This window comes from Buteo buteo, chromosome 12, assembly GCF_964188355.1.
Source record: "Buteo buteo chromosome 12, bButBut1.hap1.1, whole genome shotgun sequence".
NCBI lineage: Eukaryota > Metazoa > Chordata > Aves > Accipitriformes > Accipitridae > Buteo > Buteo buteo.
In genome coordinates, this window is record NC_134182.1 from 39,728,946 (window position 1) to 39,751,418 (window position 22,473).

General features: G+C 46.4%; 1 protein-coding gene across 4 annotated transcripts in view; it reads left to right on the top strand.

Moving 5' to 3' along the window:
* The window catches only part of PPP3CC (protein phosphatase 3 catalytic subunit gamma), a 38,720-nt gene that overhangs the window by 10,658 nt on the left and 5,589 nt on the right, over positions 1 to 22,473 (top strand). For 2 of the 4 annotated variants that reach the window (XM_075043534.1, XM_075043537.1), the window contains exons 2-13: positions 5,476 to 5,673; positions 5,972 to 6,096; positions 12,126 to 12,237; positions 14,313 to 14,458; positions 14,640 to 14,779; positions 15,356 to 15,433; positions 15,528 to 15,622; positions 16,317 to 16,442; positions 17,397 to 17,474; positions 18,306 to 18,332; positions 19,252 to 19,333; positions 19,824 to 19,921. In XM_075043534.1, the coding sequence (XP_074899635.1) occupies positions 5,476 to 5,673; positions 5,972 to 6,096; positions 12,126 to 12,237; positions 14,313 to 14,458; positions 14,640 to 14,779; positions 15,356 to 15,433; positions 15,528 to 15,622; positions 16,317 to 16,442; positions 17,397 to 17,474; positions 18,306 to 18,332; positions 19,252 to 19,333; positions 19,824 to 19,921 (1,305 nt within the window). The remainder of the gene's footprint in view (positions 1 to 5,475; positions 5,674 to 5,971; positions 6,097 to 12,125; positions 12,238 to 14,312; positions 14,459 to 14,639; positions 14,780 to 15,355; positions 15,434 to 15,527; positions 15,623 to 16,316; positions 16,443 to 17,396; positions 17,475 to 18,305; positions 18,333 to 19,251; positions 19,334 to 19,823; positions 19,922 to 22,473) is intronic. The other 2 variants (XM_075043535.1, XM_075043538.1) reach the window with 1 other exon arrangement.

A 22,473-nucleotide genomic window follows, 5' to 3' on the forward strand; every position in this document is an offset into this window, starting at 1 on the left:
GCCCTGGACTCAACTTTGAATAGACGAATGTAGGTTAGGTGTGAATGGGAATAGAAATGTCTGATAAAAATAACATTGGGCTATTTGGAAATTGGGAAAAAAACCCCTGACCTGCTGCTCTTGCTATGCACAGCTCAACACAGGAGGCAGCTTTCTCTTTGCCTTTCAAAGGGGGTACAGATGGCTCCCATACAGACTTTTCCCTGTGAACGTTTCTACCTTTGACAGCCGGGTCCAGCTTCGGTGGCGGCCAGATCTCCGTTGTGGCAGATGGACATCTGTCATCCCCAGTCGTCAAACCCTTAGCCGAATGTCAGTCAAATATTTCAGATGCCTTCCAGCACAGGTGGAGAGGGTGCAGTAATTGGAAGCTGTTAGTACCTTACGTCATGTGTCTCAGCATAAGAAAAAGACAGCTTTTACTTGTGCTTAGTTTTGTCTGAGCTGTGCTGGCTGCTTCAAATTGCCCAAAATGTACTTTTTCCTCCCCAAAGTGCATCTGTAACCATCTGTTCAACTATCTATCTGTAACATCATTCATTTGATGAGGAGCAAGCAGGGAAGGGGGCTATTGCATTCACTGCCCTTCAGATTCACTCCCAGATGGGTGTCAGGAGTTGCAGAGAAATCTCTCTCAAGTTTGTTATCGAGCATATTTAATCCTGGGTGATTTTTTGGACTTGAAGTCCCACATGTCCCAGTGTGGGAGGACACCTCTTTTCCTTAGAGACCCAAACACTCAGGGAACAAACTGAGTTTTGCTGTAGCTGCCACTTCAGGCAAATAGTACTTGCTCCTTTTTCAGTAATGAATCTCACGTTGTTGCTTTGTACCAATCCAAGGGACTTTCAGATATATAAACAATAATTTGAGGATCACTTTGTTTTCTCTTCCATGGTACTGGCTCTTTCTGGAGGTGTGTGGATCAGTCAGCCCTGCTCTGTCTGCTGCTACTGCCTCCAGTTCTGGAAGGAGAGGATCTCAGCATTGTTTCAACCACTCTCTTACAAAGAAGCGTGATAGATTACGTGGTCCAACCCAATCTGTGCTGGAAGAGCCGTGATGAAGCTTAATTAGGAGCATAGCTTAAGTACGCATGTAGAAATGCAACACATGCTTTTCTCCTGGAGGAATACAGTCTTTTTGCACTGAGGGGCAAATGAATGAGCTGTGATGCTCTAGTTTTGTAGAGTTGGTGGTTGAGAAGCAGCTTTTTGTCGAATTCTCCCATCCTTAACTATCCATGTCCTCTTGGAGTGCTGGGAATACCCACTTGCTACTGGTCTGGCAAATAAAATCTGTGTTAATTTTGCAGCAAATGGAGTCTTGCACCATACTCTAGCAAAGATATCCTTATCCTCTTCATTTTACTGAAGCCCCTTGAGCACAGCTGACCTTTTAATCCATTTTACATCTCAAAAGTTCACTTGCATTTGTGTCCTTTTGTTTGTGTTTTGGCAAGCAGCCTATGTCCTGTTGGTAGAATGGGAATTGTAGTCTTCTCAGGAGCGATCTACAGAGTGTGTTTTGATGCCCTTGCAAAATTATGAGTCCCAGACCTAAAGATTTCACTATTTAAACTAGACTGCGTGCAACACGTGGTTTTGTGTACAAAGGGAAGATGGCACGAAGATCACAGCGATTGCTGCTCCAATGTTGTGAATGTTTTATCCGTTGTTTTCGTTAAAGTCTGCGGGCAGTGCACGGAAGGAGCTGGCTCTGAGGGTGAGCTTAGCACGCTGTATCTTTTCACTGCTTGGGCACTCTGGGAGTAGCCACGGCATTTTTTTGTGAGATAAGGAGTTATTTCCCCATTTTGCAGATAGGAGCAGGAAGTGGGCAAGACTCTTCCACGCTTCTCAGTGCCCTGGGGGTGCAAGATTTCAGGTCAGCTTTTGCTCTGACGGCCGTGCCAGAGCTGCTCCCACTGTCTGTGAGCCCAGGCTGGCTGCAGGAGGAGCCCCCCTGCACCCTCCTGCTGTGCTGGTCACTCCAACAGAATTGAGCATTATTAAGGATAAAATTCAGATCTTTAAAAAAGTGGATATTTGTGCGTCAGATAACCACTTGCACCAAGTTGACTAAAGCCCTTACACAGGTTATGCTGGCTAACAGGATTACTTGCTTTGACAGCACTAATTACTTAAGTATTCGTCCTCATCCCTTGCTGCATGGGGGAAATGGGCATCACTGGGTTTTGATTTTCCCAGCACTCGGCCTCCAGTGCATGCTTCTCGTGACTCTCTGGTGTGTGCAGGATTTTTTCATGCAGCCCCCACGAAGTTTTTGAAGTGCTCGACAGCTCTGGGTGCACCGCGGCACAAGTGTGTGCTCCAGCACTGCACAACCGGCTTGGGGAATTGAGAAGTCTTTTTTTGGGAGTGGGTTAGCAGGAAGCATAGCAAGTAGAAAACAGGCGATGTGGAGTAATCCCTTGCCTAGCGTGATGTCTTTGCTGTGTGTGTGCATCCCCAGGTCGGTGCTGGTCTCTCTGGCATCTCTGAAGCAGGTTTTTCTTCCTGCATTCCGTGCTGGCTGCAGCTTGGCTGGCAGACAGGCACAGCAGAGGAGAAGCCGGTTCCTTATCGTGCCCAGCTTCTTGTGGGAGTGGAGCCGTGCAAAGCCAGCGAGGGAACTTACATAAAAGTTCTTGGCTGCTCACATCGGCGTAGCCTCATATTTTATCTTGCATAACTCTGCTCACTAGGGCTACCAAGAAAAGGCAAAGCAGACCATGCCAGGAGCTTTTCATGGATCTCTTCTGAATTGTGTGATGGGCAGTACTGCTCTTATGGTCGCATGTCATCTCCATTAAGCTCTTCGTCTCAACTTTGGTGGGCTTTTTACTTTGTTAGGGTGGCTCCGGAGTTGGTGGCCGTACAACGGGGAGCATGTTGCTGAATGGTTCACATTTCTCTGTTCTCTTCCTTATAAATCGTTTGACCTTCAAGCACTCTCGCTTCCTTTGGAGTCAGATGGCAGATGCTAGGACAACTGCCCAGTTTGTAGAAGTACTTACAAGCTGTTTTCCAGTCACTTAATGGCTGGGAGTCCCAAAGCCTCCCTTGCCCCTCTCTCCGAGTCCCATGCCCACGTTTCCACCCAACTCCTTTTGGCCTCCCTTGTTCCAGCTGAACCTATTTGTGTCAGACCTGCAGCTTCCCTCTGCCTCCTCCTGCAGTGCAAGCGCTGCCATCCTTACACAGATCCAGAGAGTGCAGGGCAGGGGGAGGAAATATATGCGAAATTCTGCAAAATGTTGAGGTTTTTCATCGGTAACCAGAGGGGGTCTTTTTTTTTTATTATTATTATTTTTTTTATTTCCCTTTGGCTGTAGAGATGAGCTATATATGCAGTAAAAAAATGTTGTCCAGCCTGTGTTGGTATAAGCAGGGGTCTTGCTTAAACCTCTTTAATTGGCAGCTCCATGGGGAAAGCGCTGTGTGTGCCCTGGACCGTTCAAGGCACGCAGGGCACTTAGCGAGCACCCAGCAGAGCAAAACTTCCAAAGAGACTGATGAAAGAGGGCCACCTTATTGCAGACGCTGGCTCCCCTTTCATTATATCCGCTCTTGTTCTCCTCTGTCCTACATTTCACATTATTTGAAAATTGATGTTCAGCTGCAAAGAATCTCTTGTGCTGCCTCTCTGCTTTTTCTCTCTGCCCCCTGGGTTTCCAAGCTAAATACCTGCTCTATTTGCATTTAAAAGAGATCGGTTGCATTACTGTTAGTCACTGTATTATTTGACCAGCGCTATCGCTTTGCCTGTTAAATTGAACATATTTTGGCATATGGGATGTCTTTACTGGGTGATGGGTAAGGACATCAACTTCATTTGCATATCAGATATTTTTCTTCTCTAGCTGGATTACAGTTAAGTGCAAATCTGTCTTTCACCACATGACATGATCACATCAGAAGCGGGAGCTGTGGAAGCGATGGTACATTATCTAGTGAGTGGGTTCCGTTACACGCGGGATGTGTTGGAGGTACTGCTTACTCAGAAGCAGGCTGGCACCGGAATCATTAAAATGGCTGTAAAAGGCCCATTTGCATTCCAGATTTTGGGGTAGTCTGGGGGATGCCCAGCAAAGATCAGGCGGTCTGTCCGGCTGCCTGCAGTCTTACGGACAGCGGTGCCTCCAAGACCTTTCACAGAGGTGTGCTCTGTCCCTAAGGCCAGGAGGGTGAGCGGCAGCTCCCTGCGGTACCCACACTGGGGTAAGAGGCTTTTCTTGGGGCTGTGGGTGCCGCTGTGTGTGTAGCACCCCAGGGAGCACCCCAAAGCAAAACCCATCTCAGCATCTCCTCCTCATCCATATTGCAGGATCACTCCATCAGCAGGGCTTGGTCGTAATTGTTTTGGTCCTGGTGTGACCTGGCAGCGTTGAAAGGGCTGAACCCAGAGGGCTGAGGAGATGCTGGCTATTCGAGATGTTTTGAGAAGGAAATGGACTCCGGGACCTGAGACGATCTCTGCGCTGCATCGCTGCGATAAGATGCAAATTGCTCTGTGGTGTGCGGGAGCTGCCAGCAGCTGGGCCACGCATTTGGGGCTGTTTGACAGGATTTTACTTCCAGTTTTTCTCTTTTTCCCAAACATCCAGGCCTTCTTCCTGGAATTTATTTTAAATCAAGACACTATATAGCCTTTAAATATTATGCAGGGGTCATGTCTTCTCCATCTTTTTCTTTTTTAAATTAGCCGGGCCCAGGAGAACGTAAATGAGGAAGTCAGATGGTTCTCACTTGTAACTATTGTTTTTGTTTCATATGCTTCTTTTCTGCTAGAGGTCACCTTCTCACAAATAATACAATTGCCTAGCATGAAAATAATAATAATGGCTTTTGATGGGGTGTTTTTCTATCTAGAGTTAAAAAGCAGGGAATGCGTTGCAAATAGATGAGGCCTTAACTTGCCTTAAGTGTTGAATTCCATCAAGATTTACCAGTTACTAAGTTTGGGGTTAAGCTTTTTGAAGTGACCCGTACTGAGAGGTGCAAGGCTGTTGCCTGGTAAAGGCAGCTTCTGCTTTGTGGGTATGTGCAGTTTCCTGAGAAGTGAGAGTTTTACATATTGGTCCTCCTACCTTAATTGCTAGTTCCTGGGAACCAGTGTGTTTTTCTCCCGCTTTTGCTGATATTTGCATGCAGTCCTGTTTTAGTGCAACATTACGATGACAACTATCCACACCGAATTAGGAGACAGCTTTGGTGCCTGCGTTTTCTGTGGATGCATATGGCATTTAGTCTGCATACGGTGGCTTTTTAAACATGCTGAGGGGTGTATTCAGTTGCTCTGGCAGCATAGCTTTTCTTCTTTCGGTATTTGAGAGCATAATTTCAGTGAAAGTATGTTTCTGAGTGTATGCTCGTCTTGAGGCTTGGAATGAAAGCCTTCTGCTGAAAAGACTGTAATTCTTTTTCCCCCCGAAAAGAGACGTGTTGCTAACTTCTTCACTTCCATTTCCAGCTGTCCCGTTTCCTCCCACGCAGCGGCTCACTCTGAAGGAGGTGTTTGAGGATGGGAAGCCTAGGCTTGACGTCTTGAAGAGCCACTTGGTAAAGGAAGGGCGCCTGGAAGAGGATGCGGCGCTGAAGATCATCAACGATGGGGCTGCCATCCTTAGGCATGAGAAGACAATGATTGAAGTGGAGGCTCCGATCACAGGTCAGAGAGCTTTCTGCGACTGGAGTCCTAAATAAGGGCCATCTAGGAAGCACAGGCTGCTCAAAGTAGCAGGTTTTTTTCTGTGTTCCTTCCATCAACAAGGTTTTTTAAATTGCCTGAACTCTCAGAATAGAGGATTTTGCTGGTGTAGATCGAGTACATCTTTGCAGAAGCTGGATGTAAAGCAGGGGTGGCTTGGGTCAAAGCACAGCCATGCTATGCTCCTTGTTGCCATCATGACCTTTCTTTTCTTGGCATGTAATTCTGTCCCTCTTTTGTGCTGTTCTTCCTCCCCTAGTGTGCGGTGACATTCATGGGCAGTTTTTTGACCTGATGAAGTTGTTTGAAGTTGGAGGATCACCTAATAACACCCGCTACCTCTTCCTGGGAGACTACGTGGACAGAGGCTACTTCAGTATAGAGGTGACAAATAAAGTTGAGCTTGGGGGTGCTCGTACTAAACAAACCGAAAGTGTTGAACTGAACTAGCAAATACAGACCTCTCTTATGCTGGATTTTATGCTCTAGTCTAGTTTTGCATGCAAGGAAGAACATGTTGTAGGTAACTTACAGTATGATTTTTGGCAGAAAAGCGATGGCCAAATGTCATGATTTTGAATTGGATCCTCACCCAGTGACAGAGTTAAACAGCAGCAGTGGGGTTAATGACTAAATTCTGGCTTCTGAACTCAAGTTTTAATATCACTTGTAGCTGTCAGTCAGGGGAACAAGAGGGAGAGTTGATTGTATGTTGCAGGCAACAGGATCCTACCAGGCAGTGGGAAGCAAATGTTTAAAAACTCTCAGGATTCAGCTTAGCAGGGAAAAGAAAGCACTACACTACTGAGTCACTGCTTCCCTACCGTCCCCCTGAAAGCATCAACCTTGCAATGCCAGAGACGGGGTCAGGAGAAAGGAGCAATAAATCACCTAGGCTGTTGTACATCTCGCTGTGACCCACGAGCTTAGTGCTGAGGCATTTAATTGTGTATCTAGCCATGCTGTGCCCGTGTGACAATCTGCCTTGTCACAGTAACACTGTCACCTTACAGACATCAGCCAAACATCTGGCATCGTGTTAGGATTTTGCAGCTCTGTGGGATGCCACCAACCAAGTATTGGGTAACACTGCGAGTTGTTGGTCTTAAAGGGCAAAGTAATCAATGGGTCCCCGTGGCTGCTGCTAACTCACTGAAGACCTGTGAGAGACAGGGCAGGCAGGATGGGAGAGCTATTAGCAAATGCCACAAACCCCAAGGGATTGCAGCCTTCTGGTTTCACAGGCAGAGCTGAGTGGAAAAGGAGTGCTTATTCCAGTTGGAGGCAACATAACGGGGGGTGTTTGGGAAAATGGGGGCATGAAAGGTGTCAAAGCTGGCCTGGAATAACAGAGTAAGTGGTTTCTCTTCAAAGAGGGAGGGTGCATATCATAGTGCAGGAATAGCTGAGCTGTTGGGTCTGCAGAGGAATCTTTCTCAGTTAAATTTTGGGGAGGAATTCTCACGGACAGCGATGAAAGCAGTTAATGCGAGCGGTTCTTGGAAGGATTCTGCAGAGGATTTAGGAGGGTACTGCCGACAGCTTGTGCTTTAGTAGCGTTCTGGCTTGCTTCCAGCCTTGTGCTTCGTGTCTTCCTAAATACTGACGGTGAGCCAAGGTGTGACGATGAGCAGTTTCTGGGGTAGCGGGGACGGATGCTCGAAAGGTGGGGTTGTGGCCGTTGGGATTTCTGGTGGTGCTGGCAGGAGGAGCCCCATAACCCCTGGGGAGGAAGGGGAAAAACAAGCATCTGACCGCTTGTTTAAATGGCTTGGCTTGTGCAAATTAGGTTTGCAGTTTAAGTGTATTTACCTGGAAAAGAGATTATATTATAGCACAGCAACTCTTTCTGAGATAAGGTGTGGATTTTTTTTGGTGTTAACCAAGAAACCTTCAAATGAGAGTTGTTGTACCCTGTGTCTACGCACAAATTTTACAGATCCTGGGTGGTGGAGTGCTTCTCCCACTCTTAGCTCTTACCCTGCAATTGATCTGATATGGGGATTTTACTCCCAGATCTGCAGAAGTGAGTGCTGGAGTTGGGGATCGGTGCCCTTGTCTCTCCAGGCTGTGATAGTATGGAAGAATTCCAGGGGGATGGATGATGAGTCCACCTTGGAGAACAGAGGTGGTGGGAAGAGGCGTTTTACTTTTTTTGAGGAAGAAGGTTTGAAAATTATAGGTAAACCTCATCAGGTCACTGTTGTGGCCTGCCACTCCAACCCAGGGCCTGTGCAAGGCAGCCTGGCGTTTTCAGACTGGAAAGCCTTGGAGCAATTGGTCTTTGTAAGGTCTGAGCACAAAGTTCTTACTTCATGCTGCTTTTGACCCTCCTCCTCCTTCCCCTTTCACCCTGCGTCTGCAGAGGGAAAGCCACCAAGTGCTCCATTACCCCACAGAGCTAGCATTGATCTTTCACGAATCAGGGTGGGCTTTGATTAGTACATGCGGGGGCTGATCCAAATGTCACTGATAAAGCAGAATCTAGAAGACTTGATTCCCTTGTTCCTATTGATGTGTGCCTCTTATTTCCACCTACTGCAAAGTGCAGCCGATGTGTTTTAAGAGATTCCCACCTGGGTGTGCAGAAACTGATTTCTATGGTGAAACAACAGGAGGTTTGCTGCTGGCTTGGAGGATCACTACAAGTAAAGAGTTAACAATGCCGAATGGGTGTCCTTGCATTATATTTTTTTTAAAGACTTCTATAAAATGCAAAGCTGTAGCAACTGTCCTCTAAAGTGCAGAGATGGCTGATCTGTGAATGTTTTGGGTTTGGAGTTTTGATCACTTTATCCCAGAGGCTCAGGTGATGGAAAGGCATCCACATTTCCCTGGGCTTTCACCACTGGGAAGGTGGAGAGCCAGCATCATCAGGCTTTCATGAGTCACCACACAAACTTGTGCATCCATGTGCTGGGTGGGGATATGAATCCAGTGCCTGCCCAGAGCAGCTGATAATCATGACCTTTTAACTGAATGAAATAGGAGGTAATTGTATAATTGCATCCTGATGCAGGCAATCAGGAAACAAGATGCAAAACTGGGGGCCAAGGAGGTGTTAAGGCAAACCGTGTTGCTTATTAGCAGCCCAAATAACCCTTGCAAGCTTTCCCCATTGCTGTGAGTATTTGGTTGTCAAGGTAAAAGGAGCAGTTTGTGGCTCAGGCAAAACCTTTAAAAACCCCGAAAGCCTCTGTTCATCAGCTCAGCTGGATGTCTTCAACAAATTATTTCTGGGCCTCTGGCTTAGGGAAATTCTCATTTAAAAACGTTCATTCCCAGTAAGTATAATGAGGCCATGAAGTGTGGTTTGGTTGTGTTTTTTTTAAAAGAAAAGAGTTGTGGGGGGAGAGGGGAGGGAAGCAACCGTGTGAAAGCTGCAGCGGCTGATGTCTAGTGGAAGAGGACTCTGCAAAGTGTTTGCTTTCAGTCCATGCCACAAAGCCCGCTGCGACAGCGAGACTAACTGGCCACGGACTCAAAATGTTGTAGTGAAGGGGCTGACAGGCAGCATGGAAATTGGGCTGAACACCTCCATTTGGAGATGCTGATGAGACAGCATCCCGATGAAGGATTCTCTCGTCAGTCTGCAAGTGGGAAAGATGCTTCCTTCAAAGTGCTTTAAGCTTTTAGTTACATCTCCTAGCCCTTATGCAAGAGAGGTCTGTGCTGTGTTAGTCAATACGGGACCATCCTTGTCCATGAAGCCAGAACTGCCAGAATACAATGAGTAGAATTGTTTTATTAATTATAAAATGAAACAATTATTATGACGAAAAATAGAATATATGGAAAGAGGAGATTTATCAGTAAAAATGGCGTGATAATGGCATACACCTTTGCCAGGCTAGTTTTTCAAATCCAGTTACAATGGGACACATGATTGCTGTCTAATTACAGAATTGTATGTACAGTAATCTAGCCAGGATTGAATGCACTGTTTTACCCAGAATAATATTAAAGAGATCCAGTCAATGTTATAAGGCACAAGCAAAGGTAGATTTGTGGGCCAAACGTGGGACCGGGATGCAGGAGTTTTGCCGTGCTGTTTCTTCTGTGCCTACTCCGGGAAGAGCTGGCAGGCTTTATGTTTATAACTTTCTTGTAAATGCTGGGTTTTGTCAATGGTACGAGAGATTTCGGTGTGGCTTGTTGCAGGCAGGTTTGGCAGTAGCCCCTCTTGAATTTGTGTGGGGCTGCAGGTAGCAATTCTTCTTACAGTTCCCCCACCGTGACCTGCTGAGCTTTCCCCTTGCGAGTGAAAGGGGGGGAATCAAATGGGGGCATGGGCCCAAATGCTTGGCTTTGGGCTCCACACTGATAGGCAGAATAAGGAGAGAAGTAGATTATTTAAGCCAAGTAAGCCATAATTGTCTCGAGTTGCTACTAGGCTATTGTAAACATGCAGTAATCAATTCCTGGGCACAGTGCCTTGAAAGTCTGGGAAAGGGATCCGTACAAAACACCAGGAAGCATCCGAGGCATGCGAGTTTAGAAACCTCCCTTGTTCCTTGTTCCAGCCCCTCTGGAGCTCGCGAGGACTGGCGAATGTCCTTTACTCATCATTACCCCACTAGTACCTGGTAGCCCCCATGTCCTTATGAAATAGCTGCAAACCACGGGGAACTGCAGCAATACCAGAGACATTTGCTCTTGACGTCTGTGGTTTGCTTGCTGCATGTCCAGGAAGAATTGTGGTGCCGAGTGGCTCGGTTCACTTCAAAACACTTCAAATGTGTTTTTTAAATCTCTCTTATGCAAGTTGCTGACCTTCTATACATCCCAAATCCTCCTCTTTATTGATGCTGTGTCTCTACTTTCTTGCTTTGCTTTGAACTAGTGATGCCAGGGTTGGTTGCTTTCTCCAGTCCTTAGCAAGTCACTTGGTTCATTTATAGTGACTTTCACTTTTCAGTTCTCATGCTAGCCCAGAAAAGTGATATTTAGGTTGCAAACACAGGAGGCTAAAGCTTTAAATCACAGAATAATTAGAAATGGTTTTGTTGGGAATGTTCCTCCTGTTAACAGATGCAATAAAACATTATTTTGCTAGCCTTAATGACAGCTTGAATTACCTGCCGCTGGTTTTGTTTCTGTTCAATTTTAAAATTCAGAATTTGCTATCCAGTCTTTTTTCTGTGGGGTTGAATTCAGAGTTAGACGGAAATGGGTGCTTTACAGCTCCGTAGGGTTTTAGGGATCCTGCATGTAGCCGGAATGACTAATGTAGAGCTTACCTTGGTAAGCAGGTTCAGTGCTTAAATACCTTGATATCTAAGGTGTCTGTACTGGAAACTAACTTGAAACTGGTTTATTTTGGTTCTGGAGGTTGTTTCCCTGACACAGCAACTGGTTCCCGGAGATCTGTGCACCAGATCAGCAATGTTTTTAAGTGTAAAACTGTTGACAGACTTCATGGTTCACGTTCTCAAAGTGTGTGCCGTTTCTGTAACATGTCAGCCTAAAGGGTAAGCTCTTATTAGAGACTTTAATCCAGATCTTCAAGCTTGCTGTCATTATGGGTTGTCCTTCCAGCACTCAAAATCAACAAGGGAAATGTGATAACATTTCCCCATGCTAGATACCAGCTGATTTAGCTGTCAGCTTGACAATGTATAGCACAGAAGGGTAAGCACACTTGCTTTCCAGCCCTTCCCTTCTTCACGTAGGCTTTTTGGAAAGCCACCATGAAATATTTCTGGGTCTCTGGTAAAAATGATTGTGTTTCAGTTTGACTTTGGTCTGCACCTCATCAAAGATGATCTTTTTACAGGTGTTGCTGCTCAGATAGGGGATGTGGAGAGCCCTCTTCAAAGCCAGAAGGCTTTACTAAGCTTGTTTTTTGGCTAGGCTTTTCCTGTTTTGAACTTGAACTTCACATGACTGTAGCGTAAGCAGAAAAACAGGGCGGGGGGGGAAGTCAGTGGGGAAGATGAAGTTTAATTTTTTCTGATGTTTAATGCACTTGATAAAATGTCTAGCAAGATGGCTGGCTGCTATACTTGATGGTCTCTGGTTTCGATTGCAGTGGGACATCTGGAGTGCACATCTCGCTGCGCAGCTGGTTTTGCTTTGCTGCTCTGAAAATGGGTGCTTTTTGCTTTGGTTTCTGCTGGAAGGAAAAGCTGCCCCCACCCAGCCCAGAGCTGGTTTCAGTTGAATGCGATCTCATTTGTCACTTCTCCAACTCAGGCCTAATATAGAGAAATGCTCAGTGTGGCTTTCCCCCACTGGTGAAGTTGGCCAAGATAAGATCTACTGCCGATTATGGAGCTGGGTTTCTATCAGGGTTCCACTTTGAATTCAGCTTGTTGGGTGTCTTCCCAGAAACACTTAGTGAAGTCTACGGATGATTAGTGCCCTATAAAAGGTTTTTATTACATGCCATCTCCTCCTTCCCTTTCTTGCAGTGTGTGCTGTATTTATGGAGTTTAAAGATAAATCATCCCAAAACATTGTTCCTCCTTCGAGGGAACCATGAGTGCAGGCACCTCACAGAATACTTCACCTTTAAGCAGGAATGTAAGTATCAGCAGTATAAGGAGGATTTAAATATATTAATGTGTTGTGACCAGGTGTGGGTCTTAATTTTTGTGCCTGCTATGAGTGATACTGGTTAGCTCTGGAGCTGTAAAAACTGTCATCTGGGTTTTTTCTGCGTACATAGCTCTTCTCCTGTTTCAGCTCCTGCTAAAAAAAAAAAAAACAACAACCAAAAAAAACCCCAAAATATATAAGTCCTGTAAAGTACTGAGTGCATGTTGATGTGGCCTTCTGGTTACAAAGAATGAGTGTGGATGGAAGAAATGCGAACACATCTTCCCTGTCTTGCTGATGAGCCAGTTGCACGCACCCCCCCCCCCCCCCACCCCCCCCCGACTTTCAGGCCCAGCAACATATAATTACTGCCAAATGACTTTCAGCTCCAGATTGTGCAGCTGGGATCAGTGATTACAATTGGAAGCAAATAAAGGATTTGTTCCTCAGTGTTTGCACTAGAGAGAATCATTACCTTTAAGATCATTTTAGTTGAGTTAAAGATAGTTTCATGCAGCATTTACGTATTTTTAAAACAATGATGATGAAAGGTCAGGGAATGACCCCTCTCCCCAGAGGATGACAGTCATTCCTCCAAGCAATAAAAAAGGTATACACCAGCAACGTGCAGCTCTTTATTAGGGAATAGTTGCTCAAGGACCCAAGCTCAAGGAATAGTTACAGACAAGGCACAAGTCCAGTCTTTAGCCCTTTAGCTCTGCATGCTTCTGGACAGGGTAAGTCTGATAGGTACTGAGATGATGACATCTGTTTACTCAGAAATGAGTTGGAAAACACCAGCCAGCTCTCTGCTGGATACCGTAGTCATCAGATGGTGGTAGATGAGCTCCTGTTGAGCTGGGCTCAATTTGAACCAGAGAGCCAGAGGTGATGGGGTTTTTTCCCCCTTTGGAAAACAGGAGATACTGCCTTTCCACTTCCTGTATCATAGCGTGCAACTGAAAAAACCTGTTAGTATCTCTGAAATAAAGCTGGAGGAAACGTAAACTTTCCATTAATGCACTTTTTTTGCTTTAGGCAGAGACGTGTTTTATAGCAGTAATGGGGCTTTCTTGAAGATCTGGCTATGTTAACATACTGCTGCCCTGCGAAGGGGCTGCAGATGCAAGAAGACGCGCTTGATGTGTGGTGATCTCTGCTCCTGCTCTCTGCTCTAACGGGAAGTGTTGAGAGAGATTTCTGAACGTACTTGGAGGCTTGCTGTAAAAGCTAAGCTGCTTTCGGAAAGGCCATGGTATCTCTGTTTAATGTATCGAAACATCCTCTTCACCTCTGTTAAGATGAGGCATCCAGTGGAGATTGTGATCACTTGTAGTCCTGAAAGATCCTGTGTGAAGATTTATTTAACTGCAGGCATCTTGGTCAAATTCTGACTCAAAGCTCTCATGTCCAGCTGAAAAGGCAATTCCTATCTTAAATGATTGTGTAATATTGCTGTGCCAAATTAAACAGCTGCTGCATTTTCCAGTATATAATCTGCCTAGCAGCTGAGGCTGGTAAGACTCTTGGAGTCTAGGGGTGCAGTATGAATGTAGGAAAGTGACAGGATGGCTTTATTAGTATCCCAAGTTTTTTATTAGTGGCAAGCACCTAGCCTCTTTTCTATGTTAATCTTGGTGCAGGTGTTCTAGAAAATAGCTTGAAAGGAGATTAATATTCTTGACCATGTCCAGATTACTGTGAAGCCTTTTTATCTTCATGTCCAACAAGCATTTTCTAAGTCAGCATTTTCACTGATACACAGATGCAAAGTTCGACTTGGTGGGCCATAGACGTAGAGTTTCCATATCACCTTAGGAGTTAGGTTCCTTGAACTTATTTATCAGCACTTTGGCTGATCAAAGCTTTGCTTAATGCTTCTTATATCATGTAGGTTTGGATGCATGAATGACTCCCCTCTAAGAAAAAAAGAAAAGATTAAAAAAAAAAAAAAACAAACAACAAACCCTCTGCTTTCAGCTGAGCAGTCTTTGTTGTGTAAATGAGTAAATGAATTCAATTCTTCCCTCTCTTCCTCCCCCTGCCCCCCATCTTTCCAGGTCGAATCAAGTATTCGGAGCGAGTGTATGATGCGTGTATGGATACATTTGACTGTCTTCCTCTTGCTGCCCTCTTAAACCAGCAATTTCTGTGTGTTCATGGAGGACTGTCTCCAGAAATCACGTGTCTAGATGACATTAGGAAAGTAAGTAACCTCCATGGTCCTTTCACATAGCTTACGATTAATAGTGTGGTTAATGGCTTGCTTGATTCCTGCATGGAGTTCCAGGTCAAGGCTTCTGTGCTCTGCAAGTCCACACCATAGGTGTGTGTACACTGCTGCAGCTTTCACCAGCATTGTCCTGATTTTTGTGTACGTTTTTCAGTTAGACAGGTTTAAGGAGCCTCCAGCCTTTGGTCCAATGTGTGACCTGCTCTGGTCCGATCCATCAGAGGATTACGGCAATGAGAAAACGCTGGAGCATTTTGCCCACAACACTGTTCGAGGCTGCTCCTATTTCTACAGGTAAGTGGTGTTTTAGGGGGCTCTGATGGACTAGAGCTTTTTGTCTGCCCTTACACTAAGGTGTATAGGGAGATAAATTGCTACTTGGATCACTCTGTGGGACTTTACAGTGTATGTGGCTCTGCAGTAGTCTTCACTTGGCTCTTATGCACAAAATCTTCTTTGTTTTTTCCTTCTATAATGTTGAGCTCTCTTTGGATATGTTGCTCTATGAAATTGTGGTATCGGACAGCAGAGATGCTTCTTTTAGCTGGCAGGGTGCCTTTTGAGTGGTTTTCAGGCATTGGACAGTACCAGGAGCTCTAGGAAATAATCTTTTCCTGTCTAAGAAAGAAGCATTTGTGCTGACAGACCACTTGTAGCCCAGCTGATGGGGAGGATTTGGCACCAGGGGTCTGTTTAACAGAATGCTTTGCAATTAATTTTTGAATGATGTAATAAATACTGGCCTTGTTTGGGGATGCTGGACGCAAACCGAATGGATGCTGCAAGTGGCTGGTTCCTGAAACCAAGACCGTGGGTGTTGTCTGGTCTCCTGTGCTACACACTAATGTGTACTTGCTTTTTGTTTTCCAGTTATCCTGCAGTTTGTGAATTTTTGCAGAACAATAGTTTGTTATCCGTAATCCGAGCTCACGAAGCCCAGGATGCTGGGTAAGCGGTGCAGCCTGATAGCTGAGCAGGCTCCGTCTGCATTCGTGCTATCCTTAGCAAGACCAGTATGTTTAACACTTGACCTGTTTTTCAGGTACCGAATGTACAGGAAGAGCCAGACAACAGGCTTTCCATCATTAATCACAATCTTCTCTGCACCAAATTACCTAGATGTCTATAACAACAAGGGTAAGGCTGGCAAGGCCAGGGCTCTTTTGCTGTTTGGATGTCAGCACTGTCCTCACGTGCTTAGGAAATCCCTCTCCATCTTCCCTTCCCTTGCCCACTCTGCACTGTCCTCTGGTTGCATCCTTATGCATGAAATGAAAAAGAGCTTTATATGCTAAACTGACGGCAGCTGGGGAGCTGGAAGTGGCTGGGTTCTCTGACTCGGAGACTTAATGTATTACTGTGGCAATTAGCTGTCAAGTTATAAAGCCTAGAATAATGCTTTCATTTCCAGCCACATGACAACTGAGCTCTGTTGATGAATGCTGCCATAAAAGAGAAGCTGCTAGTATAGGCAAGCTTTTAACTTCTCTGTGCCCCTAAAACCATGTGAGTATGATGGGGAACTTTCCTCAGCTGTGGGGTTTTTTTACCCCTCACTTTGGATCTTGGCTCTGTGTTCATCACTTCTGATTTGCATAAATTTTAGCAGCTTTGTTAAATTGACCTTCACTATTACGATAAGCTTTAGTGAATCAACGTAATGGGTAAACTGAAAAAATATTGCTTAAGCCTTTTCATTTTGGAGAGCTGGTAGTTTGATTCTGCATGAGTGCAACCTCCTGTTGATAATGAAGTTTCATTAGCGCAGGTACAACTCCCAGAAGTTGACAGTGCCTATGGACATGTGTTGTCTTTCCTTTTTCTCTCCTAGCTGCTGTACTGAAATATGAAAACAATGTCATGAACATCAGGCAGTTCAACTGTTCCCCTCATCCGTACTGGCTTCCAAACTTCATGGATGTCTTCACATGGTCTTTGCCTTTTGTAGGTGAAAAGGGTAAGAGATATTTGGATATCTGTTACGAGTTGCCCAGTGACTGGTCATAGTACCCTGACTGTTAGAAACCTGTCCCACAGGCTATTAAATGTGTTGGGAGAGTGTTGTAACTCGTTAATACCAAATAGCACTGGAAGGCAGTGCAAGTTCAAGGAGATCTGCATATGACTGTAAAGTAAAGTTCTTGTGAAAATAATTGTTGATACCTGTTTTAGGAAGCTTTTACCAATAAAACGATCCTTTCTTGCTATTTCTGCATTGCTAATGGAGCTGATCTTGGGTGGTGTAGCCCCACCTCAGAATTTGGAGACATTTCTCTTGCTCTGGGTTTGCAACAGAGAAATTAAAATCTCCTATTGGCTTGTGGCCCACCAAAAAGGAAGCATTCACTTCAATTTAAAGGCTTATTTCATTCTGAAGGAGGCGAGGCAGCTTACAATATTACCAAGACTTTGCCTCAACTTTTTAGCAAAGGGTTTTTACATCTCCCGGTGAGTTTTAATTCCGCCCCAGTGTTGTATGTTTGGAGTATGATGTTAAGGTCTGAAGTGCAAAAGGTTTTTTGACTTTGAGGAACCAAAGGTTGAATTCCCCCCAGATTTTACATACTCGGAGCCAGGTGGCCTGTTGTGCGGGTTGGGGTGGGGAGGCGGGACCTTCAGCGAGCCCAGGCTGTTCTGCATGAATGTTGGCACCCTGTTCCCCACGTCTGTTTCATCTGTGATGTGCTTGGACTGCATCCACCTCATTGGCAGAAGGTGTAAAGTATGTCGTCTGCTCTGGGTACTGCTGTGAGGTACCAGCAGTATGCAGCTAAAAGTGTCTTTGGGCTTCCACTTCCTGAGTATAAATGACCTTGAAATCGTTTGCTTGTCCAGCTCGTCCTCCAGATACCTCTGTCTGCCCAGTGTGTGCACCAGGCCTCTCTAATCTTCCTGTCTGTATTTCTTACAGTCACAGAAATGCTCGTTAACATCCTCAACATATGCTCCGATGATGAGTTGATTTCAGATGGTGATGAGACATTGGAAGGTAAAAAAAATGTTGTTACGACCAAGCTGGTAACAGTGCGGGGGGAGTGAAGGTGGGGAAGGTATATGATGCTAGCTCAAGAGTGATCAGCACTTGATTTATAGCTGGATGCCCAGCCAGGGTCTCCCGTTCCTTTTTGGCTAACCCTTGTGCAGTTCTGGGTAGGAAACTCTTTTTTTTCCTTTGCTATTCAGTCACAGAGAAATTAAATTATATTCACTGCGACAGACGCTTCTTGCCAGCTATTCTGGAGAATGGTTTCCTGCTCCTTACAGAGACTGCTTCCCAAGTGGTTATTTTTTCCCCCAATCCAAAATTTTCTGCACCAAAATATCTACCCAATCTTCTCATCTGTTGCAGTGAACTCCTCTGTAAAGTGGCTTCTTGTGTCACCCCAAATAAAGTAGAATGCAGTTCTTGGCCCTGGTTTTAAGCTATGCATGAAAGGGACAAAACAGTTGCTGAGCTGATCTGCAGTTTTTATATTGGGGGGGATCGCTTGAGAGCAATGTGATGACCTAGAGGAAGCTCAGGCGCAGACGTGGGGCCTGCAGCAAGAAGTGGGGCCATGAGCATGCATGGGGGTGGGTCTGGGGGAGCTGCCTGTACAGGTCCATGTAGAATAGAGGACAGTCAGTCCCTCAGAGAAGCAGAACACCATTGTGGTACAACAAGGTGCCGCTGCTTTGGTCAACAGGTTGAGACTTTAACCCGCTTCTCCCATTGCATTTCGTTTTTGGTTTTTTTCTTTCTCCCTCCCATGAAAATTAAATTTGTTTCTTCTATCTCTGTCTTCATCTACTTGTTTCTTGGTGTCTCCTCTCCCTGAAGATCACTACATTTCAAGCTATCAGAAAGGTACCCAGCTAGAATTTGCTACAAGCTTAATTTTCACTGCCTGTGCCACCAGATTCCTTGGAGTGGATTTGAATAGCTGACTAGTTGGGCAGTCTCTTCATCCCCTTTCAGTTTTAACATAAGCGCCGTGTGTTTTTTAACCCTTCTGCGTTCCTCCAGGAACTTGAGAAACGGGGTCACGTTTCTATCTGACTTCTGAATGCAGCCACTTAGTGCATGGCTGAGCCATCGGTGCATGTTAGACCTCCGGTTTGGCTTGTACTGTCCTAATGTGTAGTTGGGCCATGTGAGGAATCTCAGCTGAGAGGAGATGTATTTGTTACCTCTTTTACTTTGATTTTTGTTTGTTTTCAGTTACTCTCCATGCTTTTCTCTCATGTTCGGTCTGTATAGCGAAGGGGAGTTCACATATCTCACTTTGTGTTTGTGTGGGGTCAAAGCAGAGTTGCAAGGCTCCGGCCAGCCGTTCACTGTGCGCGTTGGATGCCAAAGCTGATGCTTGCGTGACACTCCTCCCCGCGGCGAGCACAGCCCAGTGTTCTGCAGTGTTCATCAGCAGTCAGATTCGTCAGTGTTCTGCCTTGCAAAACTGTGTCTACATGGCTGAGTCATTTGTGTTACATCCTGTGTAGTGTGATCAAACCTGGTGAGCTTCGAACAAGACCTACCCAATCTGTTTCCTTTGGTGGTTCTACTCTCTTTAGACCTTTAAGTCCGTGTGTCATCTCGTTGGTGTTGCCCTTCTCACTGCCATCCTGACCGCCATCCTTTCAGCACTGTTCTCTCAAGAGTGTAGCTGTGAATCTGTAAACCATGATTTCTTTTCCTGGAGTCAGGCAGGTGCTTCATATTGACATTACCTGTGTCTAGAAAGCAGGAAGCCTTAAACATGCTGGTATTTGTTTTTTCTCTCCCTAAGGTGGGACAACAGTCCGTAAAGAGATCATCAGGAATAAGATTAGAGCCATTGGGAAGATGGCACGTGTCTTCTCGGTCCTTCGGTAAGGAAGCAGCTTGTGATCTAGGGTCTCAGTTTTGTGGGGGGTCTGGGTAACGGGGGACGTCGGTCAGGGTGCACCAGGCAGGCAGAGTCCTGTTGAGGTAAAATCTTACAAGACTCTTGCTTCAGAGCAGATGGCAAAGGCTTGAGGTGGTGGTTTCTGTATGCCTGGTGGTCTGACTCTCTCAGAAACCTTCATCTGAAGCACTGGCACTTCTGCCAACAGAAATGCTGCTGATGAGGTACATTTAGCCCTTTCAGGATGCATTTGCTGTGCCGCAGCTCCGATGCGTCGTGGCTGAGTAAGCAGAGGTCCTGTATTTACGAGGCAGGGTTGTGGTCAGTGCTCAGCAGATCAGACATGCGCTGCCTGTGGTCAGCACAGGGCAGACTCCAGTTTTCATGCTGTTCACCACTAACGGTTTTGTGTGGACCTAAACAGCCATTGCATTAATCTCTCGGTAACCGGTTGTGTTGCCTCTTATTTGCAGAGAGGAGAGCGAGAGCGTGCTGACTCTCAAAGGCCTGACTCCCACAGGTACACTGCCCCTGGGAGTGCTCTCAGGGGGGAGGCAGACCCTACAGACTGGTGAGTATGAATGATCCTCCTCTCTGCAACACTGTACACCCTCTGCAGTTTTATACCTGGCCCTCAGCTACCCTGAAAAACAACTCCCATCAGTTCCCGTAGGCGTACTTCAGGGTGCCAGGGGACCTGAGAGATGGTTCAGGCCCACGGGGAGGAAGGATTCAGAAATAGGAAAAAGCAGAAATGTAGGTGGGGATGTGGAGAGCCTTCCAAGATGTCCCTGTATACCCTCGAGGAGGGGAACGCGAGGAAGAAAAAGACAACAAACAGCACCCTGCCTAAAGCATGTGTATTGCTTTATTGTATGTTTCTGCAACAATTTTTATCATTTATTTCCCTTCTGACGCTGCATGATAAGCATCCTGTACTTCATCTATCTGCTGCTGTTGTGTGATAGCGTATATATGAATGTAATAGTAAATGCACCTGCTTGTTTGTTCTTTGTTAAACGAAACCCCTCCAATTTTGACCCTATGAAATTGTGAATTCCAAACAGAGGAAGCTTAGATTTAGTTGAAGGAAGGAGATTCTTCCAGGCCTGTATGTTTCATATTAAGACTTCTCTTGGCCCCCTGTTTATGATCTGGTTTTGGAGGTTTCTTTTCTGTGCTTGCTAGCAAATACTTTGCTCCCTCCCTCAGCAGCCAACTGGTCTGTCTTACTAGTGTGCTGAGAGCAGGACTGAGCTAGCAATCTGCGTGCTTTAAACTCGCAGGGCAGGGAGATTGGCTGATGGTCAGGGAATGAGTTATCATAGTAACATGTGTCCCTGGAGGGAATCCTGTAATCTAGTGTTTTAATCCTTTCCTGCCGCTAGCCTTTGAATGCTGGCATCTCACCAGCCTGCTTTCCCCTTCCTATCAGCACTGGGTAATTTCCTGCGGGCTCAGAAGAGGGCTTGTTCTGGGATTGCCTTGCCTTGATTAAATAGTTCACAAGTGAGAAACGTGTAAATATTGCTGCCCGCTCCTGAGGGTGGGGAGAATGCGGTATCACTCCCAAACTCATGGGTTTCTCTGCCCGCAGAGGAGTATGAATTTTTTTTTTTCTTTTTTTTTTTTATAGCAACCATAATGGTTTCTGTTGCCCCAGTTCTGCTGCAGGCATAGGAACAGAGCCTGAGTGGGAAGGCGGCTGTTACAGCTCTGCTCGAGCAGCCAGCTCGCTCGTGGTGCCACAGCTTTGCCCCTATAGCTGACAGCGCAAGGAGCGGGTAGTGCCACGATGCTCTCCTGCACCTTCCCCTCTCGGGGGGCTTCCTCTGAGGGGCTACCAGGCAGCTCCCCCCAGTAAAGAAGCCAAGATTTGCGCATCTCCCTGAGACAGGACAAACAAGCTGGACCTTTGCTGCTGCCTTACCCAACCCTGCCTGCCATCTCCTCCCATGGCTGCAGGCTTCCCACCCCTGCTGCTCCCAGCACCCCGTGCTCCCCTCAGCAGCACCCTGCTTTTTGTGCCCTTCTCACGCTCCTTTCCCCATCGTGCCTCCTTCTCTCACTCCTTCCTGTTTCGCACGTCCCTTCGCACCATGCCGTCTGCTCGCAGCAGCCTCCTGGTGAAGGTACAGGCGCTTCTTCAGCCGTGCTGGAAGCCCCTCTGCTCGGCAGGGAGAGGAGGGCGCTGCCCCCCTTTTGGGGTGCCTCTGCACCCCAAAAGAGGAGAGACAGGGCTGCAGATAGTAGTGGTGGGGGGCCCCTTCCCTTCCTGAGCCTCCTGCCAACGTTTCGCAGCACAGCTTAGCGAGGAGGGCTGAATAAAGTCACCGAATCTGGAGCAAAGATATTCAGCCACAACTCTGTTCTTCCTCCGTGGCCTCTCAAGGACCACGTGGCCTGTGTATTGTGTCCAAAGCAAAAAACTGTGGCGTTTTGAGGCTAAAAGCAGGGGATCTGTTCAAGGGAAGGGCCTCCTCCCAGATGTTGAGGCAGGGACTACCAAAACTTGGACAGCTGCTGCAGCAGATTTAGGAAGGGGGACGTTGCTCAGCTTTGTGGTGCCTTGTTGCTTGGTAACACTTTTAGGAGGTGGAGCTGAAGCCAAACTGGATTTGAAGCATCAGCCTATTTTTTTTGTTACAATTCAAGGCATCGGGAGTGGAGCAGCCTGGTATCTGCTGCTGCCTGCCCTCCTCTAGAGAATGAACTGCTCGTCTCTTCCCCACTGCTCCAAAATGTCATCACGCCCCTCGGGGTCGCTTCCCTTACGTGGCTTTGGTGGTTGGGGCTTTGCCCTGGGGCGAATTCCACATAGTTTATCTTCTGAAGGTAGTCAGGGTGCCCTAGAGCCACCGAACTGGGAGCAGAGGGGGCTGCAAATGCAGGTGGAGACCCAAGGCTTAGGACCGAGACTATCACTGTCCTTTCCGTGGGATGCCTGCACGCCCAAGCCCTCCAGTGCATGCAGCAGAAAGCCATCTCTCTGCTTCTCTGTTTCTTTCCATCGAATTTATCTGTGTGACGACTCCAGCGAACGCGAGGAAAGGAGACTCCCCCGTGTCAGTGCTCAGCAGATGCTAAACCCGAGAGAGTCCCCTTTCAGCCTTCCTCTCAAGC